The sequence below is a fragment of the Anolis carolinensis genome, unplaced genomic scaffold (assembly GCF_035594765.1).
Source record: "Anolis carolinensis isolate JA03-04 unplaced genomic scaffold, rAnoCar3.1.pri scaffold_8, whole genome shotgun sequence".
Classification (NCBI taxonomy): domain Eukaryota; kingdom Metazoa; phylum Chordata; class Lepidosauria; order Squamata; family Dactyloidae; genus Anolis; species Anolis carolinensis.
The window spans coordinates 998895-1017500 of NW_026943819.1; the positions used below are offsets into that span (position 1 = coordinate 998895).

The following is an 18606-nucleotide window of genomic DNA, read 5'->3' on the forward strand; positions in this document are numbered from 1 at the left end:
GAAGGGCCAGGGCTGAGCTTGGGATGGGCAAGTTGAGCTTTGGGTGCAGCGCACGTGGCTCAGCCTGCAAGAAGATGGGACAGGCTGGGATCTGTGGCAAAAGACAGTGAGGAAAGGTCTCTGTCAGAGTCTGTGTGGATGGACCGGAGTTTACGTTGGCGCTCGCTCCATGGCCTCAATGCTGGCCCAGGCCTTGTGAGGCCAACAAAAGCGTCTAAGTCCAGCACCCCACTTCTATCTGAGAGGGACAGGCATGTGCCAATACTAATGGGCTCCAGATGTGGGTCCACTAGACAGGGCTCTTTGAGCGGCTGCGCTCTGCTGCCTGGGTCTGGATTTCATTTGGGGCTGCCGAGGAGCAGGAAAAGTGGAACTCTCCCCGTCTGGTGGCAGGCAAAAAGGCTATCTCTCCCTGATAGAGAGCGGAAATCCAGCCGCTGTTTCAAGGGCTTGCTCCTCTTCCTCTTCCGGCAGGGAGTTTAGCCCCCCTGGCTTGCCTTCTCTACAAAACTCTTCCCGTGTTTTCTCCCCCCCCCCCCCACCACCACCACCACCACCACCATGCACACCCCAAACCTGTGGTTGGTTTCATGATAAGGATGTTCCATCTCGGTGCCCTTGGCAACATTCTCTGGTTGGAGTCTCTCCTTCTGGACCTGGTCTTTTGCCAGTTTTTAAATCTTTGAGCCCAAGGTGCATTTTTCCGTAAGGTATTTCAGGTTTGGAGGAAGGAACTGAAATGCTCGGGGAACTGTGAGGGGCAGTGTATTTTTTTTTTAATCCCCAAAAGCACCAGATCCACTTCACCCTTAGAAGAAATCAGGATCAGCTCCAGTTAAGTTCTTGGCTGAGACACTGCCGATAAACAGCAGGCGCTATGGGGCCGTATTTCAAAGGAAGGAACTGGGGAAACCACCTCCTGACTGGGTTGCTGTGAGTTTTCCGGGCTGTATGGCCATGTTCCAGAAACATTCTTTCCTGATGTTTCACCCACATCTATGGCAGGCATCCTCAGAGGTTGTGAGGTCTGTTGGAAACTAAGCAAATGGGGTTTATATATTTGTGGAAGGTCCATGAAAGCCTTCCTTTGACAACACACTCTGTGACTCTTCCTTGCCAAATAAAACTGTGAAATCGTTGCTGCAAGTCTACAGGCGACATGAGGGCACACGCGCGCGCACACGCTTGCAATGTGCAGCGGAGGAGGAAGAGGGCATCAGTATTCCTGAAACAATGAGAGGAAATCCACGCTTGCCTGCCACAGCTTTCCCTCCTCTCCCCACTTCCCAGCGTGACCTCTCAGGGGGTTCTGGCTTCGCTAGTTACAAAAAAGAACAACTTTAATTGTGATTGTATTAATTCACAACACTACTGTGCCACCATTCAATTCGGAATTGGAATGGTTGCACTTTGTGATTGTGGGTAAATCATGAAAGGTGGTGAGTTGTCATGAAAGGTGATGTGATCGCATCAGGAGTGAAAGCAAACAGGAAAACAAGAGTTGTTGTATGTCTTTCGGGCTGTGTGGCCATGTTCCAGAAGTATTCTCTCCTGACGTTTCGCCCACATCTATGGCAGGCATCCTCAGAGGTCGTGAGGTATGGATAAACTAGGCAAGGAAGGAAAAATATATATATCTGTGGAGAGTCCAGGGTGTGACAAGAGTCCTTTGTCAGTTGGAAGCCAGCGTTAATGTTGCAATTAATCATCCTAATTAGCATTGGAAAGGTTTGTCTATTGCCTGGGGGCATCCTTTGTTAAGAGTCATTAGCCGTCCTTGGGGCTCCTCTGCCCTCAGAGTGTTGCTTCCCATCTACACAGAGAAGCCATTGAAATCCACAAGCATGTGGACAACTTCAACAGAAAGGAGGAAACCATGAAAATGAACAAAATCTGGCTACTAGTATTAAAAAACTCAAAAATCAAAACAGTAGATGGGAAGCAACACTCTGACCCCCAGGTTGAGAAACACTGCTGTACCCAGAAGGCCTTGTTCAATGGAGAGCAGTCATGAGGGCTGGTGAAGAGACCAGTGGCCTTTGGCAGCGCAGTCTTTGCACCTGATTTGTCACAGCCCAGCGGTGCTGCTGGCTTTGGGGCTGTTGTGAGGAGGCACGCAACAAGGTCTCTGTTTCTCGCGTCGCTTGGAGGCTCTTGGGCGCTTCTGCTCGAACCGTCTGGGTTGGAATGGCAGCACCGAGATGAAGCGTCTCCCCGCAGGGTGCCTGTGCTGTGGCGCTTTCGGAAGGAAGGAAGGAAGGAAGGAAGGAAGACGGGGCCAGCCATGGCACATCATCCTGACCTACTTTTGAGGAAACTCGGCAGTCGAACGCAGAGCTCCCCGGCCTTTTTGTTCCGTGGTGACTGAAACGCAGGGAGCTTCAAAGCCAAGCCAGGTCAGACAGAGCCAGGAGTCTCTTCCCCCCACATTTCGGCTTCTGGCAGGAACTATATATTTTACTCACTGTCTTGGAAGGGGAAGAGATGCAGGCACAACTTCACACCACGTACAGAAGGCAAAGTTAAGTAGTAGTAGGAATGTTACCAGTAGTTGAAGAAGAACAAATACAGGAGACAGGGTGCATTGTTAAAAGCCCTTTCTGGTGAACAGTCAGCTCCTGAAGAACAGCCGAAATCAGTCCTCGGAAGGGTACATCGAAGGGGCCTCTCCAGAAAGGACTTTCTGTGTTTGGGATCAGACACCAAGAAGCCCAACCAAAAAAAACCCCCAATCTTAGTGTCTATGTGTTTTGGATCTGTTTCTTGGGTTCTTTGGTGCACTGATTCAGAAAATTGCATTGGATGGACTGCATCTGCTCTCGTTTCTCAGATGCCTTTATCGTGGTTTTCTATGGGTGAGCAGATGGTGACTGGTAGATGGCATATGTTCTTTTTCTCAAAAACTAGAGCTGATGGGGGAAACTGGGGCCATTTTTGGAATCGGCAGGTCAAAGGTGCCCAGAAACAGGGCTGATACTTGATGTACCAAAATGTATGTTGACCAGCGGAAGACTTGTTTCATTCACAGGCCTTAACTCTTGGTGTAGTTTTTCCTTTCTGCCCCCCCCCCCCCCCAATTTCCTTGCAGAATAAGACCCACCATACATTTCAGTCTGGAAACACAGAGGAAACAATGTCGGCAAAAGGGGAAGGATGCTCGAGGCATTAAAAATTGACAAATCCCTGGGTGCAGATGGTACCCGTCCAAGAGTTCCCGATACAGAAACATGTGAAAACGTTGCTCCAGTTAAAATAAAATATGCAACTTGTCGCTAAAATTGGTTTCTGTAGCAGAAGACTGGGAAATGGCCAATGTGTAAAAAGGGATCTGGGAGATAGCGGCCCAGCTTGTTTCGTGTCTGTTTGGCATGAATGAATAGAAGGTGTCGTTAAAGACGAAATTGGCAGACGGGGGATTGTTTCCAGAAGGCTTCCCCTTGCTTTTCGATCTCCTCTTTTATCCAAGTTGTATTACCTGCCACAATAAAAGCAAGGCTTTTGCCTTTTAGAAAAATAAAGTTGTTATTATGGTTAATATTATTATTTTAAACTTTGCCAGCATATTTCCTCTCCGGCTTCCTACCATAAGCTCATAGATAGCACTGGTTACGCTGCGCTCTACTCTGGTGTGTAGATTCCAAATGCTTGCACAAGGACTAGGTTGGGAATGTGTTGGCTGTCCGGTGCTCGAACCGCTCCCTGGACAAGTGGCCCGGCTCCAGCATTTGCACCAGGAAAGGAACACTAGCTTGGGTTTCATGTGGCATCAGACATCTCCATGGGGACGGGTAAACAGGAATGTAAACAGGTGGCTTCAAACGCGGGAGGAGATGCCTCCATCAGGACACTTGTCGGTGTGTGGAATGGGGCGGAGGAAGAAGCCACAAAGGGCCAAGCGGTGCGGAGGGGTCGGCGGCACGTTTCTCCCAGGGGCGCTAACATTCCTGGTATTCCGGCCCCCCATCGTCCGTTCCTTGGCTTTGCTTCTGATGTCGGCCCTGCAGGTCCACTGGCACAGAGAGAGTTATATTTTCCGTCCTTTGCATTTCCACAGATTCAACCATTCACAGCTTGGAAATACTGATGTTCTATGTAGTGTTGTAACCTTTCACAGCTGGAATCACTGGGGTGTTGTGTGGTTTCCAATCTGCACAGCCAGATCCTCTGAAGATGCCACTAGCCACAGATGCAGGTGAAACGTCAGGAGAAAATGCTGCTGGAACATGGCCATACAGCCTGGAAACTGCACAACACCCCATTAAGGTTCTAGATAGCAAACCTTTGATGTCTTTTGACGTGCTGCTGGCTTCTCAAGGCCATCTGGGTCCAGCTGGGTGGGTCGCAGGGTCCTCCTTCACAGAGATTGCCTGTCCCTTCCCTGCCGACAATGGACAAAGTGGTACAGATATTGAACAGTACGGTAGTCACTGGACATTGGCATAAATGTATAAGCAGAGCTCAGGTAGGGTAAGCATTACAGTAGAGAGCAGCAGTAACATACATGTAAACAGCACCATTATTATAAACATTGGTTTTAGTCAAGAGAACCCAGGAAGCCATAAGGTTAGCAAAGAAAAGTCAGTGCCAGTGTCTCTGGAGACCTGTGGCACTACGTCATGGATGATCTGGATCCTGGCTTGTATCAGTTCAGTTAAAACAACGCATTCTGCAAAATTCTTTGCAACCATGGTTTGTGTCGGAGAAGGAGGTGATCAATAGCTGCCTTGTTTTCAAGGGTGGCTTTGCATTCCTGCTTTATTCAGTATGGATTGAGGTGAGGGCTGTTGAGGTGGCATTAGAGGATTTAACTAGCAAGGAAGCTAGTTGTAAGTGGCCAGACCTGGTACTAAAGAGGCAGCCAAGGAAATGTATTTGGCTTTGCAGAGGAGGATGACTTTGTCATCATGACTGGGCTGGAGTGGGTTGGAGGAGCAGGGAAGGCTCGCTGTGGACCGCTCCGGGGTAGCTAATCGGAAGGACACTCGTCCCAAAGTACAGGGCCCTCCTGTGGATATATGAATATTCCAGTGCAAGAGTACATGTCCATTCATATAGGTGGTATTGGATGGGGTGCCTAGGACCTGGGACTGATGGACTTCAGTCTGTCACGTCTCTGTCTTGGGCATCTGGGTCAAAACCCTGCTCTGGCTCCTTACTGCAACTGTAGGGATTTGATAACTCGCGTTGATTATGAATGGTAGGAAAGAGCCACGTTTCGCTTTGCTTCTGGACCCTGAGATTCCTGTTCCTCACCCTCTCTCTTGCTCTCCCCTTCCAGGTGGCCATAAAGATCATCGACAAAACCCAGCTGGATGAGGAGAACCTCAAGAAGATCTTCAGGGAAGTTCAGATCATGAAGATGCTCTGCCACCCCCACATCATCCGGCTGTATCAGGTACGGATGGGGCAATAGGGCTGGTGATGAAGGCCGGGGGGGCGGGGGCTCACGCTAGGGCTGGTGGAGATTCCAGGCTTATGGTGAGTGGTTTCCCAACAGAAGGGTCCTTGTGGCTCTGCAGCCACTTCCCTGGGATCTCTTTTGATCGATCTCCAGAAGCAGCAGCAGGAAGAAGAGGGATGTACTTGGAGCCACCACTGCGAGCTCCTGTCCAGCTCCAGTCTGCCAGATCCACCAAGAGCCAAGGCTTTTGGCAGGATGGAGCCTTGAGCTGGCTGTAGATTTCCTCTGGGCCTGCCAGATTTCTCTTTCCAATGGAGCAGCCTCTGATGCAAATTGTCTCTGCTGTTGAGAGGTTGACACTAGCTCCAAGGATGTCCCTTGCTTCTACAAAGAGGCCCAGCTCTCCTGCTGGTGTATCTGCTTCAGGAACACTAGAGATCAGCACATCTGGTCTGGAAGCCTTTCACAGGCCTTTCAAGCCTCCCATTATTTCCATTTCCCTGTACAGTAGAGTCTCACTTATCCAAGCCTCGCTTATCCAAGCCTCTGGATTATCCAACGCATTTTTGTAGTCAATGTTTTCAATATATTGTGATATTTTGGTGCTAAATTTGGAAATACAGTAATTACAACATAACATGACTGTGTATTGAACTACTTTTTCTGTCAAATTTGTTGTATAACATGATGTTTTGGTGCTTAATTTGTAAAATCATAACCTAAATTGATGTTTAATAGGCTTTTCCTTAATCCCTCCTTATTATCCAAGATATTCGCTTATCCAAGCTTCTGCCGACCCGTTTAGCTTGGATAAGTGGGATTCTACTGTATTTTGATACGAAAATGGTTGAGCTGTTGCTTCCCCTGCATTTACAAGTCGTTATTCTAACCCCATAAAATGAGATGCTGAGGAGTTAAGATCGTCCTTTGGAGAGGTTTTCAAGGCTGGATCTTCACAAGCGGACTCCAGCCTGTGCTCCTTCTGCCTCCCTTCTTCCCTGGTCCCCGTGGCTGTCCCCAGCCGGCCTTGACGCGAACACGCAGCCGCTGGGCGCTCCTGATTTGTCGGAAGTGGCTCTCGGCTCTCAGAGATGCAAGTCACAAAAGAGGAGCCCAATTAGCATGGCTTCCGTTTGTCCTTGGCCGTCTCCTTATCTGCCGGTTTTTTGTCCTTGCTCAGGTTATGGAGACGGAGCGGATGATTTATCTGGTGACGGAATATGCCAGCGGAGGGGAAATATTTGGTAAGTGCTTTCATTGCGTTCGTCTAATCAGATAATGGACGTAGTCAACTGCAGTCACCTCAAAATAGCTGTCCCTCTTTTCTGCTTTCGGTTGGGCAATGCACATCAGCAGGAGTCTCCCATAGCAGCTAAGAGCAGACCCTCTTGGTTGGTCACATACATGGGGGACTTGTTTCTGCCTCAGTCGTTGTCTGGAAAAGGAGGAGGAGGAGGAGGAAGTGGAGATGGAGGAGAAGGAGGTGGAAATAGAGATGGAAGAGGAGGATGAAGAGGTGGAACTGGAGATGGAAGAAGCAGGGAAAAGGAGGAAGAGGAGGTGAAGGAGGTGGAAGCAGAACAGGGGAGGAAGGTGAAATAGAGATGGAGGAGAAGGAGGTGGAAATGGAGATGGAGGAGGAGGATGAAGAGGTGGAATTGGAGATGGAAGAGGTGGAGGAGAAGGAGGAAGAGGAGGTGAATAGGAGGAGAAGGAAGAGGTGGAAATGGAGGCGGAGGAAATAGAGATGGAGGAGTAGGGGGAAGAGAAGGAAAAGGAGGTGGAAATGGAGGTAGAGGCGGCCGCCCTTGTGTGCCAGCCATGCTAATAAGGCCCTGTCGTTTGTCTGCTCCTGTTGAAAAAGAATAAGCAGCCCAGCCTCTGGGAGTGGGGCAGAAGAGGAGCGGGAGGAGGTTCACTTCCTTCAGGGTTTAAAGTGACTTTCATGTCATAGCGGGGCCAAACCTTGCGGTCGATCAGACTTGGAGGGACAGCCGGAGCTTATGTGCCCCAGATTTGCTCTTTGAGAGCCATTCTGCCCTCCAACCCAAGCAGGGGTGCAAAGGCAGCAGCCAGCCCTTTAACAATACATAACATTGCCGTGGTCTTGCAGACACGCAGACCCCTTCCAGAACGCCATTCCTTCAGGTCATCCAAGCTGCCTGGGCCTCAGAAGGAGCCAAGTGTTAATTATTGAGCGAAAGAGGAAAGTCTGCCGTGGCGAAATCAAAACACAGCTGAAGCTTTCCCATCAGGTGGTGGTTTTGCCAAAGTGCCCACTAATTAAAATGCCCAGGCACCATGGCTTTGCAGTAAATACTCATTACACAAACCCATCACAAGCCTTTCGCCTCCTCCGGGAAAGGGCACTTGGTTTCCTTTGATGCCGACTCCCTAATGTGTTTTGATAGGGATTTGAGCAATCCAGTTTCTTTCTCCTCCGCAATTAAATGTCATTTATTTGAAAAGCTGCTCAGGGCAGGCAGGTTTTGTTGTGGGGTTTGTGAGGAGGCGCCTGAACAATGCTCCATTGGGATTCCTTCCCAGGTCATCCTCAGAGCTTGAGATGCTTGTCTGTTCTTAAGGTGAGAAGCACATGTCTGTGTTTCAGATGGAATAGGAATCAGCTGGTTTTCCCTGTAATAGACAGTAAGAGCACCTAAAGCTTCAGAGAGCTTCTGTTCAACCATTTCAAAGCTCCCTGTATGAGCAGTGATGGCACGATCGTCAGCATATATTTCCAACAATGCTATTCTGGGACTTGTCTTGGCTGGCAGTCGTGCCGCTATCTCTTTGTGCTGTTCTCTTACTGGGAGCTGGTCCTGGCAGAGACGTTCTTGCAGGTCCCACTGTCCACTGTAAAGACAAGTGACCCACCTGTCTTTCCTTCCCTCTCCTTCCCCCAATTCTCCCCCTCACTCAGATCACTTGGTGGCCCACGGGCGCATGGCCGAAAAGGAGGCACGGAAGAAGTTCAAGCAGATTGTGGCCGCCGTGCACTTCTGCCACTGCCGCAACATTGTCCACAGGGACCTCAAGGCCGAGAACCTGCTCCTGGATGCCAACCTGAACATCAAAATCGCAGGTCCCGCGTTGTTTACGTTGGCCTTTCAGAAATGATTTAGAACCTTGATGGGGAATCGTTGGACACCCATTCCTTATAATGTTAACCCATTTCTTATATGGTTTCAGATTTTGGATTCAGTAATAAATTCACTCCGGGGCAGCTGCTGAAGACTTGGTGTGGGAGCCCGCCGTACGCGGCTCCAGAGCTTTTTGAGGGGAAGGAGTATGACGGGCCAAAGGTGGACATCTGGGTACGTGCTGGAGATGGGTTTGGCCCTGCTGGTATCGGTGTCCTCTTATAGAAGCTGATTAGAAAGAGACCTCTCTGGAAAATCCAGGACAGGCAGGCTATTCATAATTCCAAGTTTTCCAATTGGTTCAGACCAGGCATGGGCAAACTTGGGCCCTCCAGTTATTTTGGAATTCCACAATTCCTAACAGTCTCGGCCCTTTCGTTTTCCCCCTCAGCCTCTTAAGTTTCTTTGCAGTTTTAATTACCCAAAAGATATACATTCCCTTGAAACCTTAGTTTAAAATATGCACTCTGAGATAAAAAAAAAACAAAGTCTTCTTTGAAAAAGAACATATCTTGTTTACTCATAAACATACTGTATTAATTCTCCACACAAGCACATTTCTTATTGAAGTTCAGTTATAGATAGTATGTAGTTGAGTACACAGGGTATCATTCTTAATCAATAGTCCATAGTCTTTAGGTATAGTTATACTCATTGAAGTCCATTACTCATACTTCTCTACTGAAGTCCAAACAGCAACATGCATTCACTTCCATTGAGGTGTAAAGCAGACAGAATACAAAATGGAGTCCTGTGTCTGAACATGCTCAGTACAATCACATGTCTATAACCCCTCCCACACCAAAGAGGTACAGTCAAACTGGCAAATCGACATACACATAGAATACAGGTTAGCAAATACATACATTAACAAAGGCTTGCGAGGTTGCTATTTCCAGCAGGTCCTGATGGTGTGTCTCCTTCCCTGCAGAGCCTTGGCGTGGTGCTCTACGTGCTGGTCTGTGGGGCGTTGCCCTTTGACGGGAGCACGCTGCAGAACCTGCGGGCGAGGGTCCTGAGCGGGAAGTTCCGCATTCCGTTCTTCATGTCCACAGGTAAGGGGTCCACAAGCAAGGGGGTCTCCTCGGCCAGGCCAGCCATGCCTGGCCAGCATCAGTGGCTCCCTTGAGATCGACATAAATGAAAGCAAGATAAGCCAACGCCGTGTCTAGTTGATAAACTAAAGTCTTAAGTCTTACAAGGTCCGGCCAAGACGGAGGACGAGTAGATTCCATGTCAAGAAGACAAGCCGAAGAGTAGTGTCAGGTCAGGGACAAAAGCAAACAATAGCCAGGGTCACAGTCCAGTAGTTCAGTTGCCAGAGTCCATAAGTCAAAGGCCAGGAATCCAAACCAAAGTCAGAGTTCAGAAGTCAAGCCAGGAATACAAACTGAAGTTGAAAGTCCATATATCCAAAGTCAGGCCCAAATGTCAAAGCCAGGAATTCAGGGATACAGAGAGGGTCCGGAGCAAGAGGACAGGAAACCAAAGCCAAAGGCCAACGGTCCAAGGCAAGGACATGACTTCACAGAGGCTCTCAGCTGATGCTCCTCTCACCCAACCTCCACCTTAATCCCTGGAGCCTGTGGTCCATGTTCCAAAGGCTGACCAACCCTTCCAGATCTTGCTGGAAATACTGGGAAGGCCCCTCCTCTGCTGGAAACCTGCGCAGCCGAGCCAGGCCAGAGAGAGTTTGGCCAATGACAAGCGCTATGTTGTTTCGGTCCTTTGTGGATGCCGAAGCAACCTGGGAATGGCTTCTCTGCCTGCTGCGGGCTGGAACTCTTTACTGAAGCCTTCAAAGACTCCCACAAGACCAACGCTTGCCCATTTCTGCTCTCTTTTCTTGCTGACCCCTTGAATCTGCAAGAATAGGGCCTTGAACCCCGCATTTGCACCCCACCCCAGTCGCAATCAAAATGTATTCCTCTCCAAATGCATTTGGGTTGGAGAAGCCTATGAAAGGCATCCCCAAGCCCTCCTGGTGTTTCTGGTGGCATCCTTCTTTGCTGGCTTCTAACTGGAGGAAGATTAATGTTCAGCCCACTGCGGAGCGGTGTAGGAGTAACTGCCAGCTTCCTGCAGGCGCTTTTTAATCAGAACTCATTGTGACTTAATGGTGGGTGATGCAGCGCGAGGCCGTGATCAATCAGGTAGCAAGCAGCAGCTCCACACCCTGTGAGGGAAGAGGCAGGCTCTTGTGAGAGGAGCCAAAGCGAGGGGGGTGTGCATTGAGGGGCGCATGGAGATTTCTCCCCTTCTCAGCCACTTCCACATATCAGTAGCCATGAGCAAATCTGGCTTCGAGGCAGGACACAGTCCTGAACTGGCCCACGGTTGAACCTTGCAGACTAGGGTGAAGTAAGCAGGTGGTCTGCCCTGTGTTTGTGCCTGGGGCCAGCAGTTGCCCTGCTCCAAATCCACCCGAACAGGAGTAGCCCAGGCAACCAAGGAGCAGGAGCCCAGCTGTTTTCCAGTGAGCAGCTCCTTCAGGGCTTGACCGGTGTCTGTTCTGTTCTTGGCTTCATTGCTACCTCTCCAACACTGAAATAATGTGTGCCGTGCGTGTCTGCGCGTGGTGCTTTTGCCAGGATGGAGTTAGACTGAGGGGAGCCAACCACTAGTGAACATTTTCTGTATCTATAGGGCACACACTTGGTGAGCTGCTTTGCTTTCTTGCATTCTCCATTTAGCAGAGGCTGGGTGGCCATCTGTCGGGGTGGGGTGCTTTGAATGTGATTTTCCTGCTTCTTGGCAGAATGGGGTTGGTCTGGATGGCCACAAGGTCTCTTCCAAGTCTATCATTCTATGATTCTATCCTGTGGGTGGACACAGTGTTTGAGATGCATCCCAGGAGACGCCAGGATTGAACCAAAGACCCCACGGCGACGTTGCGGAAGAGAGCTCTTGTGGGTGGTGCCGTCACCCAGAAGGGCTCCGATGCCTCAGTGTCCCCATCCGGCCGCTGTCTTGCAGAGTGCGAGCACTTGATCCGCCACATGTTGGTGCTGGAGCCCAGCCGGCGGCTCTCCATGGAGCAGATCTGCAAGCACAAGTGGATGAAGCTCGGGGAGGCGGACGCGGAGTTCGACACGGTGAGCGAGGCGGCAAACGGGGTGCATGGGCTCGTTGTGAGCAGCGCACGCGTATGCCTTCCGATCGCTGCTGGTTGTAGCTTTGTCCCCACTTCCTCCCCGTGTGTCCCATCAGGCCGAGCAGGTCAGGAGTCTAGTTCAGTACTTCACTTTTACATGCTTGACTAGAAACATAACGCCTAGGCATTGGGAAGTGTTCATGAAAGCAGCGGTCGTGGGTTTTTAGAGTCGGTGGGCTGTCTGTTTCAGAAGGACAGGATTTGTTAGGTGCAAAAACATGGGGCCGACGTTCCTAGCTGCTCCCCAGACACCAAACCCCTTTTTTCTGTCCACTGAGACCTTTTGCCCTTTCCAGTTAATAGCCGAGTGCCAGCACCTGAAGATCGAGCGGCAGATGGAGCCCCTGAACGAGGAGGTGCTGCTGGCCATGGCCGAGATGGGGCTGGACAAGGAGCACACCTTGCAGGTGCGTACGCTGGGGGTGCCGCCGCCTGGCATTCCGGGAGAAGCGGTTGCCTCTGGCCAGCAGAAGGTGACCTCTTTTGCCCTGTCCTCCTCCTGCAGTCGCTGAGCACGGATGCCTACGATCACTACAGTGCCATCTACAGCCTGCTCTGCGACCGACAGAAGAGGCATAAGAACCTGCGGATTCCCACGCAGCCTGGCCTGCCCAGGGCCTTGGCCTTCTCCGCAGCAGCCATCGCCAGCATCCAGGTGGGTCTTGTGCGGAGGTTTTGCACCCCTTGTTCTTTCGAAGGAAAGGGAGGCAGCTCCTCTTACGCAATTGGGAATGAGAACAGCTCTGGGCTGCGAGGCGTCTTGGAGCATCCCCAGCAGAGCCACCCACCGGTGCCCCTCAGCCCGCCTTTCATATTGGAAATGCTTCTCTTGCCAAGCGAGGAGAACAACTCTCCCAGGCCTCTGTGCCTTGCAGTCCTCTAGTAAACAACCTAGAAAGTAGAAGTCCTTGCGATTCCTGACCGCGCCTGTGCCTGGCTTTTTGCCTCCCTTGTAGGCAGAGCAAGGAGGCAACACGGTGAGCATCAGTGTTCCTCAGGTGCAGCTCATCAACCCGGAGAACCAGATTGTGGAGGTCAGTGTCTGCTCCTTTCCGTGGCTCCTGTCCTTGCAAAGCCCTCCCAGTTTGCCCTTTTCACGGCTCTTCTTGTGTGCCTTTGCCTTCTAGACGGACGGGACCATGAACCTGGACTCCGACGAAGGGGAAGAGCCCTCTCCCGAAGCCCTGGTCCGCTACCTCTCCATGCGCAGGCACACGGTGGGAGTGGCCGATCCTCGGTGAGTGGGGCTATGGGGAGAGGAGGCGCACGGGCGGGCTGGCTGGCTGCCGAAGGGCAAAGGAGTGAGCAGCAGGGCTTGTCTTTGCAGCACGGAGGTGATGGAGGATCTCCAGAAACTGCTGCCGCCGGGCTTCCCCCGCGTTGCGCCTCAGGCCCCCTTCCTGCAGGTGGCGCCAAACATGAACATGGCCGCCAACATGCTGCCCATGCAGCACCTCCAGCCCTCTGGCCAGTTGGAGTACAAGGTAAGTAAGACCCCAGGGCGATGGCTTTGCCCGCTGCTTCATTTTCCTTTGGTGGACCCTAACGCAAAGGACAGGAAAGGAGATTCCTCCTGGCCTTTGGAGCCGTTCAGCAGTGGAACTCACTGTCTCAGAGTCCGGTGGAGACTCCCGTTTGAACAGAAGTTCGATGGCCGCCTATTGGGGGTGCCTCCCTTGATTGTGTTTTTCCTGCCCGGCAGAGAGATCGGGGTTGGACTGGGTGGCCCTTGGGGTCTCTTCCAACTCTAGGATTCTTTGAGTCTCATATACTGGGAGGGACCTGCGCAGGCACAACAGCAGTCCCTGCTTGTGGTGCTACCGAGCCCCTGAAGCCCTACCCTTGCTCCCATCTGCGTGGCGCGATGCTGAGGTGAGAGTGTTTCCTTGCAGGAGCAGTCGTTGCTGCAGCCCCCAACTCTGCAGCTGCTGAACGGGATGGGGCCCCTGGGGCGGAGGGCCTCGGACGGAGGGGCCAACATCCAGCTGCACGCCCAGCAGCTCCTCAAGCGGCCCCGGGGCCCTTCCCCACTGGTTACCATGACACCAGTAAGTAACCGAACCAAGAGCTCCTGCGCGGTTGGCTTCTTCCCTCCAGACCCCTTGTCTCTTTTCCTTCTGTGTTCTAAGGCAAGGGCCGTCTTGTGCTGGTCTTGGGACTGACCTTTGGGGATCCTGACTTGAGATCAGCAGTCTGTGTGCTTGAATCAGCTGACATCTCCTGTGCACTTCTCTACCTATTGGCCTATCTACATACCTATCCATCCATTTCTCTACCTTTCTAGCCATTCAGGCATCCATCTATATTATCTGTTGACCTATCTATCTACTAATCCATCTGTCCATCTACCTATCCATCTATCTGTTGACCTGTCGGTCTGTCTGTCTGTCTGTCTATGTATGTATCCATCCATCCTTCTACCTATCTGTTGACCTGTCTGTCTGTCCATGTATCCGTGCAGATAGTGCAGGCTCTGCTGGTCCCTCTTCATATGAACGCTGCCTCAGGTCAGATTCTCCTTCACAGTGACACCCATGAACCTAAAACTGGCCACCTGCTCCCCTTGCTCTCCATTTATGACCGAGAGCTGGATTTCTAGTCTGTTCTTCCTATAGTCCACTACGAGCTCCTTGGTCTTGCTGTCCGTCCATCCGTCCATCCATTGCAGCTCTTCTGGGCCCCTAGCCTTCCCCAGCTCCCTTCTTCCTCCCGGCGCCTCTCTACAGAACCAAGCTCTCCTTCTCTGCTCCCCGCAGGCCGTGCCCGCCGTGACCCCAGTGGACGAGGAGGGCTCCGACGGAGAGCCGGACCAGGAGGCCGTGCAGAGGTAAGGCCCCCCTGCCCACGTTGGGGCTCCTTCTCTCTCTCTCTTGCCTCCGGTGGGCTTTGGGGCTCTGCTTCCCTCTCTGCTTCTTCTCCGGGAGCCGGTTTTCCTGCGTAGTGGACTCCTCTGCAACTCTGAAGCTGCTGCTCCTGCTCCTTCCCTTGGCCTTCCTACTAACCTCTTTGCGGTGACCGAATGGGTAGGTGGAGCAGTTGGGTGACCAGGCTCATCCCTACTTTCTCAGCAGCTGGGTTTGTTGACATAGGGTTTGTTGACATAGGAGCACATTGCGTAGCCTTTCAGGCAGGCATGAGCAAACGACAACAACACTGCAACACAGGCATGGGCAAACTTTGGCCCTCCTTCTGGGTGTTTTGGACTCCCAACTCCCACCGCTTCTAACAGCCTCAGGCCTCTTCCCTTTCCCCCTCAGCCACTTAAACTGAAAAGGAAGGGGCCTGAGGCTGTTAGGAATGGTGGGAGTTGGAGCCCAGAACACCCGGAAGGAGGGCCCAAGCTTGCTCATGCCTGCCTGAAAAGAATCCGCTCCCCCGTAGAAAACTACCATGCAGTCTGTCCAAGCCATTTTCCAAACCAGCGCCCCAAGGAACCCAAGAAAGAGGTCCAAAAACACCTAGACACTTAAGATTCATTTCCTCGCCCAAAGAACGAACTCAAAGTAAAAGTGTTAGTTCAAAACAGCGGAAGCGTCAGCTCAGATATGACAATCACAGCAACAAAACATGCAGCGCAACCCAGCCCTGTCTCCCTTGTCCTCGCCCACTTTAGAGAAAGCCTTCTGTGGAGGCTCCTGACACTTGGGCAAGAGGGGACTGTTGGCAGTCACGGTCTTCTTCCTCTTCCTTCTCCTCCGGACGTTCCCAAGAGCGGAGCCTAGGTGGTGCTCTTGGCAGCTCAAGAGAGGCCTTTCCTTACCCTCACCAAGGGCCAGAGAGGAATCATTCTTCCACCTGAAGACCTCCAATGGTCCTCCGATGTGCGATGCTTGGTTCCGCAAACTCTAGGGACCGCTGGGCACCAAGACCTGCCTTTTCCTTTCTCTCTTCTTGCTGCAGCCCTGCGGGTGGGCCTGCTCTTAACCTCCCCCTCGCTTTGCTTGGGTTCTCCCGAGGCTGGTGTCTCCTGCTTTCTCCAGTTGCCCCGCGGCTCTGGAGAGCCAATCTCGCTCTCAAGCCGCCGTGCGGTCCCCCCCCTCCTGAGCGCCGGGCCCCCTCCCTCTCACGAGATGCGCTCCTGCTTGTTGCAGATACTTGGCCAATAGGTCCAAAAGGCACACCCTGGCAATGACCAACCCCACCGCGGAAATCCCGCCCGACTTGCAGAGGCAGCTAGGACAGCAGCCCTTCCGCTCCCGGGCTCCGCACATGGCACCCGACCAGCACCGGTGAGTAGTGGCACCGGCCGCTCGGGGATCCCGGCCGGGAACCCACCACCATTGCGTCCCTGTAGCTCCCAGGAAGCCTGCTACGATGGAGGCTCACTTTCTTCCCCAGCGACATTGTGCAGGGCCACTTCACCTTGCAACAGCCAACCCAGTGTCATCACGTAGGGCCACTTCACCTAGGAATAGCCTTTTGGGTACATAAGGACAGACAGACAGACAAACAAACACACCTCGACTTTTATTTGGATAGAAGATGAAGCCTCAAGGCAGACAATGAGTTCCATGTAGAAGGTGGTGTTTTCTCGAGTAGCCGTGTCCAACCTTTGGTCCTCCAGGTGTTTTGGGCTTCGGCTCCCGGAACCACCTTCTGGGAGTCCCAAACACCTAGAGGGCCAACGGTTGGACACCATTGGTCTCCAGAACCAAACACTGTGAAACAGGTGCTCCTGGGATTCTCCATAAGCAGCAGGGCAAGGGACGTGTCTTCAGGACTTCTTCGAGGCTTCAGGAAGCGCCTGGAGGAGAGCGGCTTTCCAAACAGGGCAATTTTCCAGGACAGGGCGCCCCAGGCAGCCCTCGTTGGAGAGCAGGTCTCCTCCAGGCGCTTCCTGAAACCCCCAAGGTGCCTTTGGGTGGATCTGAGGCTGCTAAAGTGCTGTTATGCCGTCTGTGGAATCCTCGGCTTTGCCGTTTGCTAAAATTCTCACTCGGAGAGGTTTTGGGCTTTACAATCTCCAGAGTTCGATAGCAGTTCTGTGCCACGCCAATATTCTGGACCAGGTATAGACAAACTTGGGCCCTCCAGGTCTTTTGGACTTCAACTCCCACAATTCCTAACAGCCTACCGGCTGTTAGGAATTGTGGGAGTTGAAGTCCAAAAGACCTGGAGGGCTGGAGTTTGCCCATGCCTGTCCCGGACGATTCCAGCCTCGTCGAAGGAATGCTGCTCCCCTCCGGCCTGGTGCCCCTGCGGAGACTCGGGTGGCAAGAGACCTCTGGACCTTGTTTGTGTCAACAACCGTGTCATGGGATCTCTGTGTTTGCCCAGAGTGCTTCCTGCCTGGCCAGTGGCGGAGCCGCTGTGGCAGGAGAGACCTTTGCCTCTTGCGAAACGAGCCAAGCGCTCAGGAATCTGCCCCCCTCGCAGGCCTGGCCGCAGAGGCTCCTCTCAGTACAAAAACAGGAGCCTTGTACGTACACACAGGCTGGCATTCCCCCCCCAGGTGGACCCCAAGTGGCCCACCCGTCCCTCCTCCATATCCTCGCCTCCCATTTTGCCACTGTCCCCAGGTCACTGCTGAGCTGGAAAGAGGGAGGGAAGGAGGGAGACATCACCAGCCCAGCGGCTGAACTCTGAGCATGCCGGTGCCACGCTGGAACCTGCGCAAGCAGGCAGGCAGAGATAAGGGGCAGGCGCTGCAAGCCCCAGGTGATTCCAGGTTGAGATTGGTTTCGGCACAAGAGCGGGAACCGACATGCCATCGTAAGCAGGAAGCAGCAGGGTGGATGGGTGGGTGGGTGGCCTCCTCTTTGCCTGTACACATACCCATATATGCATACAGATATGCACATACAAAGATATTGATACACATACACAGATATAAATATAGAATCCTAGAGTTGGAAGAGACCATCTGGTCCAACCCCTGTGGCCTTAGAAGAAGACAGCCTTGTTGTGAAGACCCTGGCAGGCAAATCTATATATGTATACACATATGCACATACAAATATATTGATACACATACACAGATATAAATAAAGAATCCTAGAGTTGGAAGAGACCACATGGGTCATCTAGTCCAATCCCGGTGGCCTTAGAAGAAGACAGCCTTGTTATGAAGACCCTGGTAGGCAAATCTATATATGTATACACATACTAGTATATTTATACACATAACACAGATATAAATATAGAATCCAAGAGCTGGGAGAGAACACATGGGCCATCTAGTCCAACCCCTGTGGCCTTAGAAGACGACAACCTTGCTATGAAGACCCTGGTAGGCAATCTACTATATATGTATACACATATACACATACTAATATATTGATACACATACACAGATCTACATATAGAATCCTAGAGTTGGAAGAGCCCGCATGGGTCATCTAGTCCAACCCTTGTGGCCTTAGAAGAAGACAGCCTTGTTATGAAGACCCTGGTAGGCAAATCTACTATATATGTATACACATATACACATACTAATATATTCATACACATAAACAGATATACATATAGAATCCTAGAGTTGGAAGAGACCGCATGGGCCATCTAGTCCAACCCCTGTGGCCTTAGAAGAAGACAGCCTTGTTGTGAAGACCCTGATAGGCAAATCTATATATGTATACACATCTATGTATATAAAAATGTAATGTGCATTTTCCCATGGAGTAAACAACAAAACCTCTGAACCAAATCGCACCAAATTTGGCCACAAAAAACATAGTCATCCAACAGACAAGAGTTCTTTCTTTCTCCCACCCTGGACATTATTCCACAGATATATCAACCCCACTTGCCTAGTTTCCAACAGATCTCACAACTTCTGAGAATGCCTGCCATACATGTAGGTGAAACGTCAGGAGCAAATGCTTCTGGAACATGGCCAGACAGCCCAGAAAACTCACAGTGGTGCAGTGATTTGGGCCATGAAAGCCTTCGACAACACAGTTTTAAAT

At 51.6% G+C, this 18606-nt stretch overlaps 1 protein-coding gene across 2 annotated transcripts in view; it reads left to right on the plus strand.

Moving 5' to 3' along the window:
* Positions 1–18606, plus strand: part of sik3 (SIK family kinase 3) — a 51886-nt gene that overhangs the window by 24221 nt on the left and 9059 nt on the right. The window contains exons 2-15 of one of the 2 annotated variants that reach the window (XM_062960910.1): positions 5279–5395; positions 6582–6645; positions 8325–8486; positions 8594–8718; positions 9476–9599; positions 11521–11639; positions 11995–12105; positions 12204–12353; positions 12655–12732; positions 12826–12935; positions 13026–13182; positions 13591–13746; positions 14455–14525; positions 15790–15927. In XM_062960910.1, coding sequence (XP_062816980.1) covers positions 5354–5395; positions 6582–6645; positions 8325–8486; positions 8594–8718; positions 9476–9599; positions 11521–11639; positions 11995–12105; positions 12204–12353; positions 12655–12732; positions 12826–12935; positions 13026–13182; positions 13591–13746; positions 14455–14525; positions 15790–15927 — 1607 coding nt within the window. In that variant the 5' untranslated portion in view covers positions 5279–5353. The remainder of the gene's footprint in view (positions 1–5278; positions 5396–6581; positions 6646–8324; positions 8487–8593; positions 8719–9475; positions 9600–11520; positions 11640–11994; positions 12106–12203; positions 12354–12654; positions 12733–12825; positions 12936–13025; positions 13183–13590; positions 13747–14454; positions 14526–15789; positions 15928–18606) is intronic. The other variant, XM_062960911.1, reaches the window with a different exon arrangement.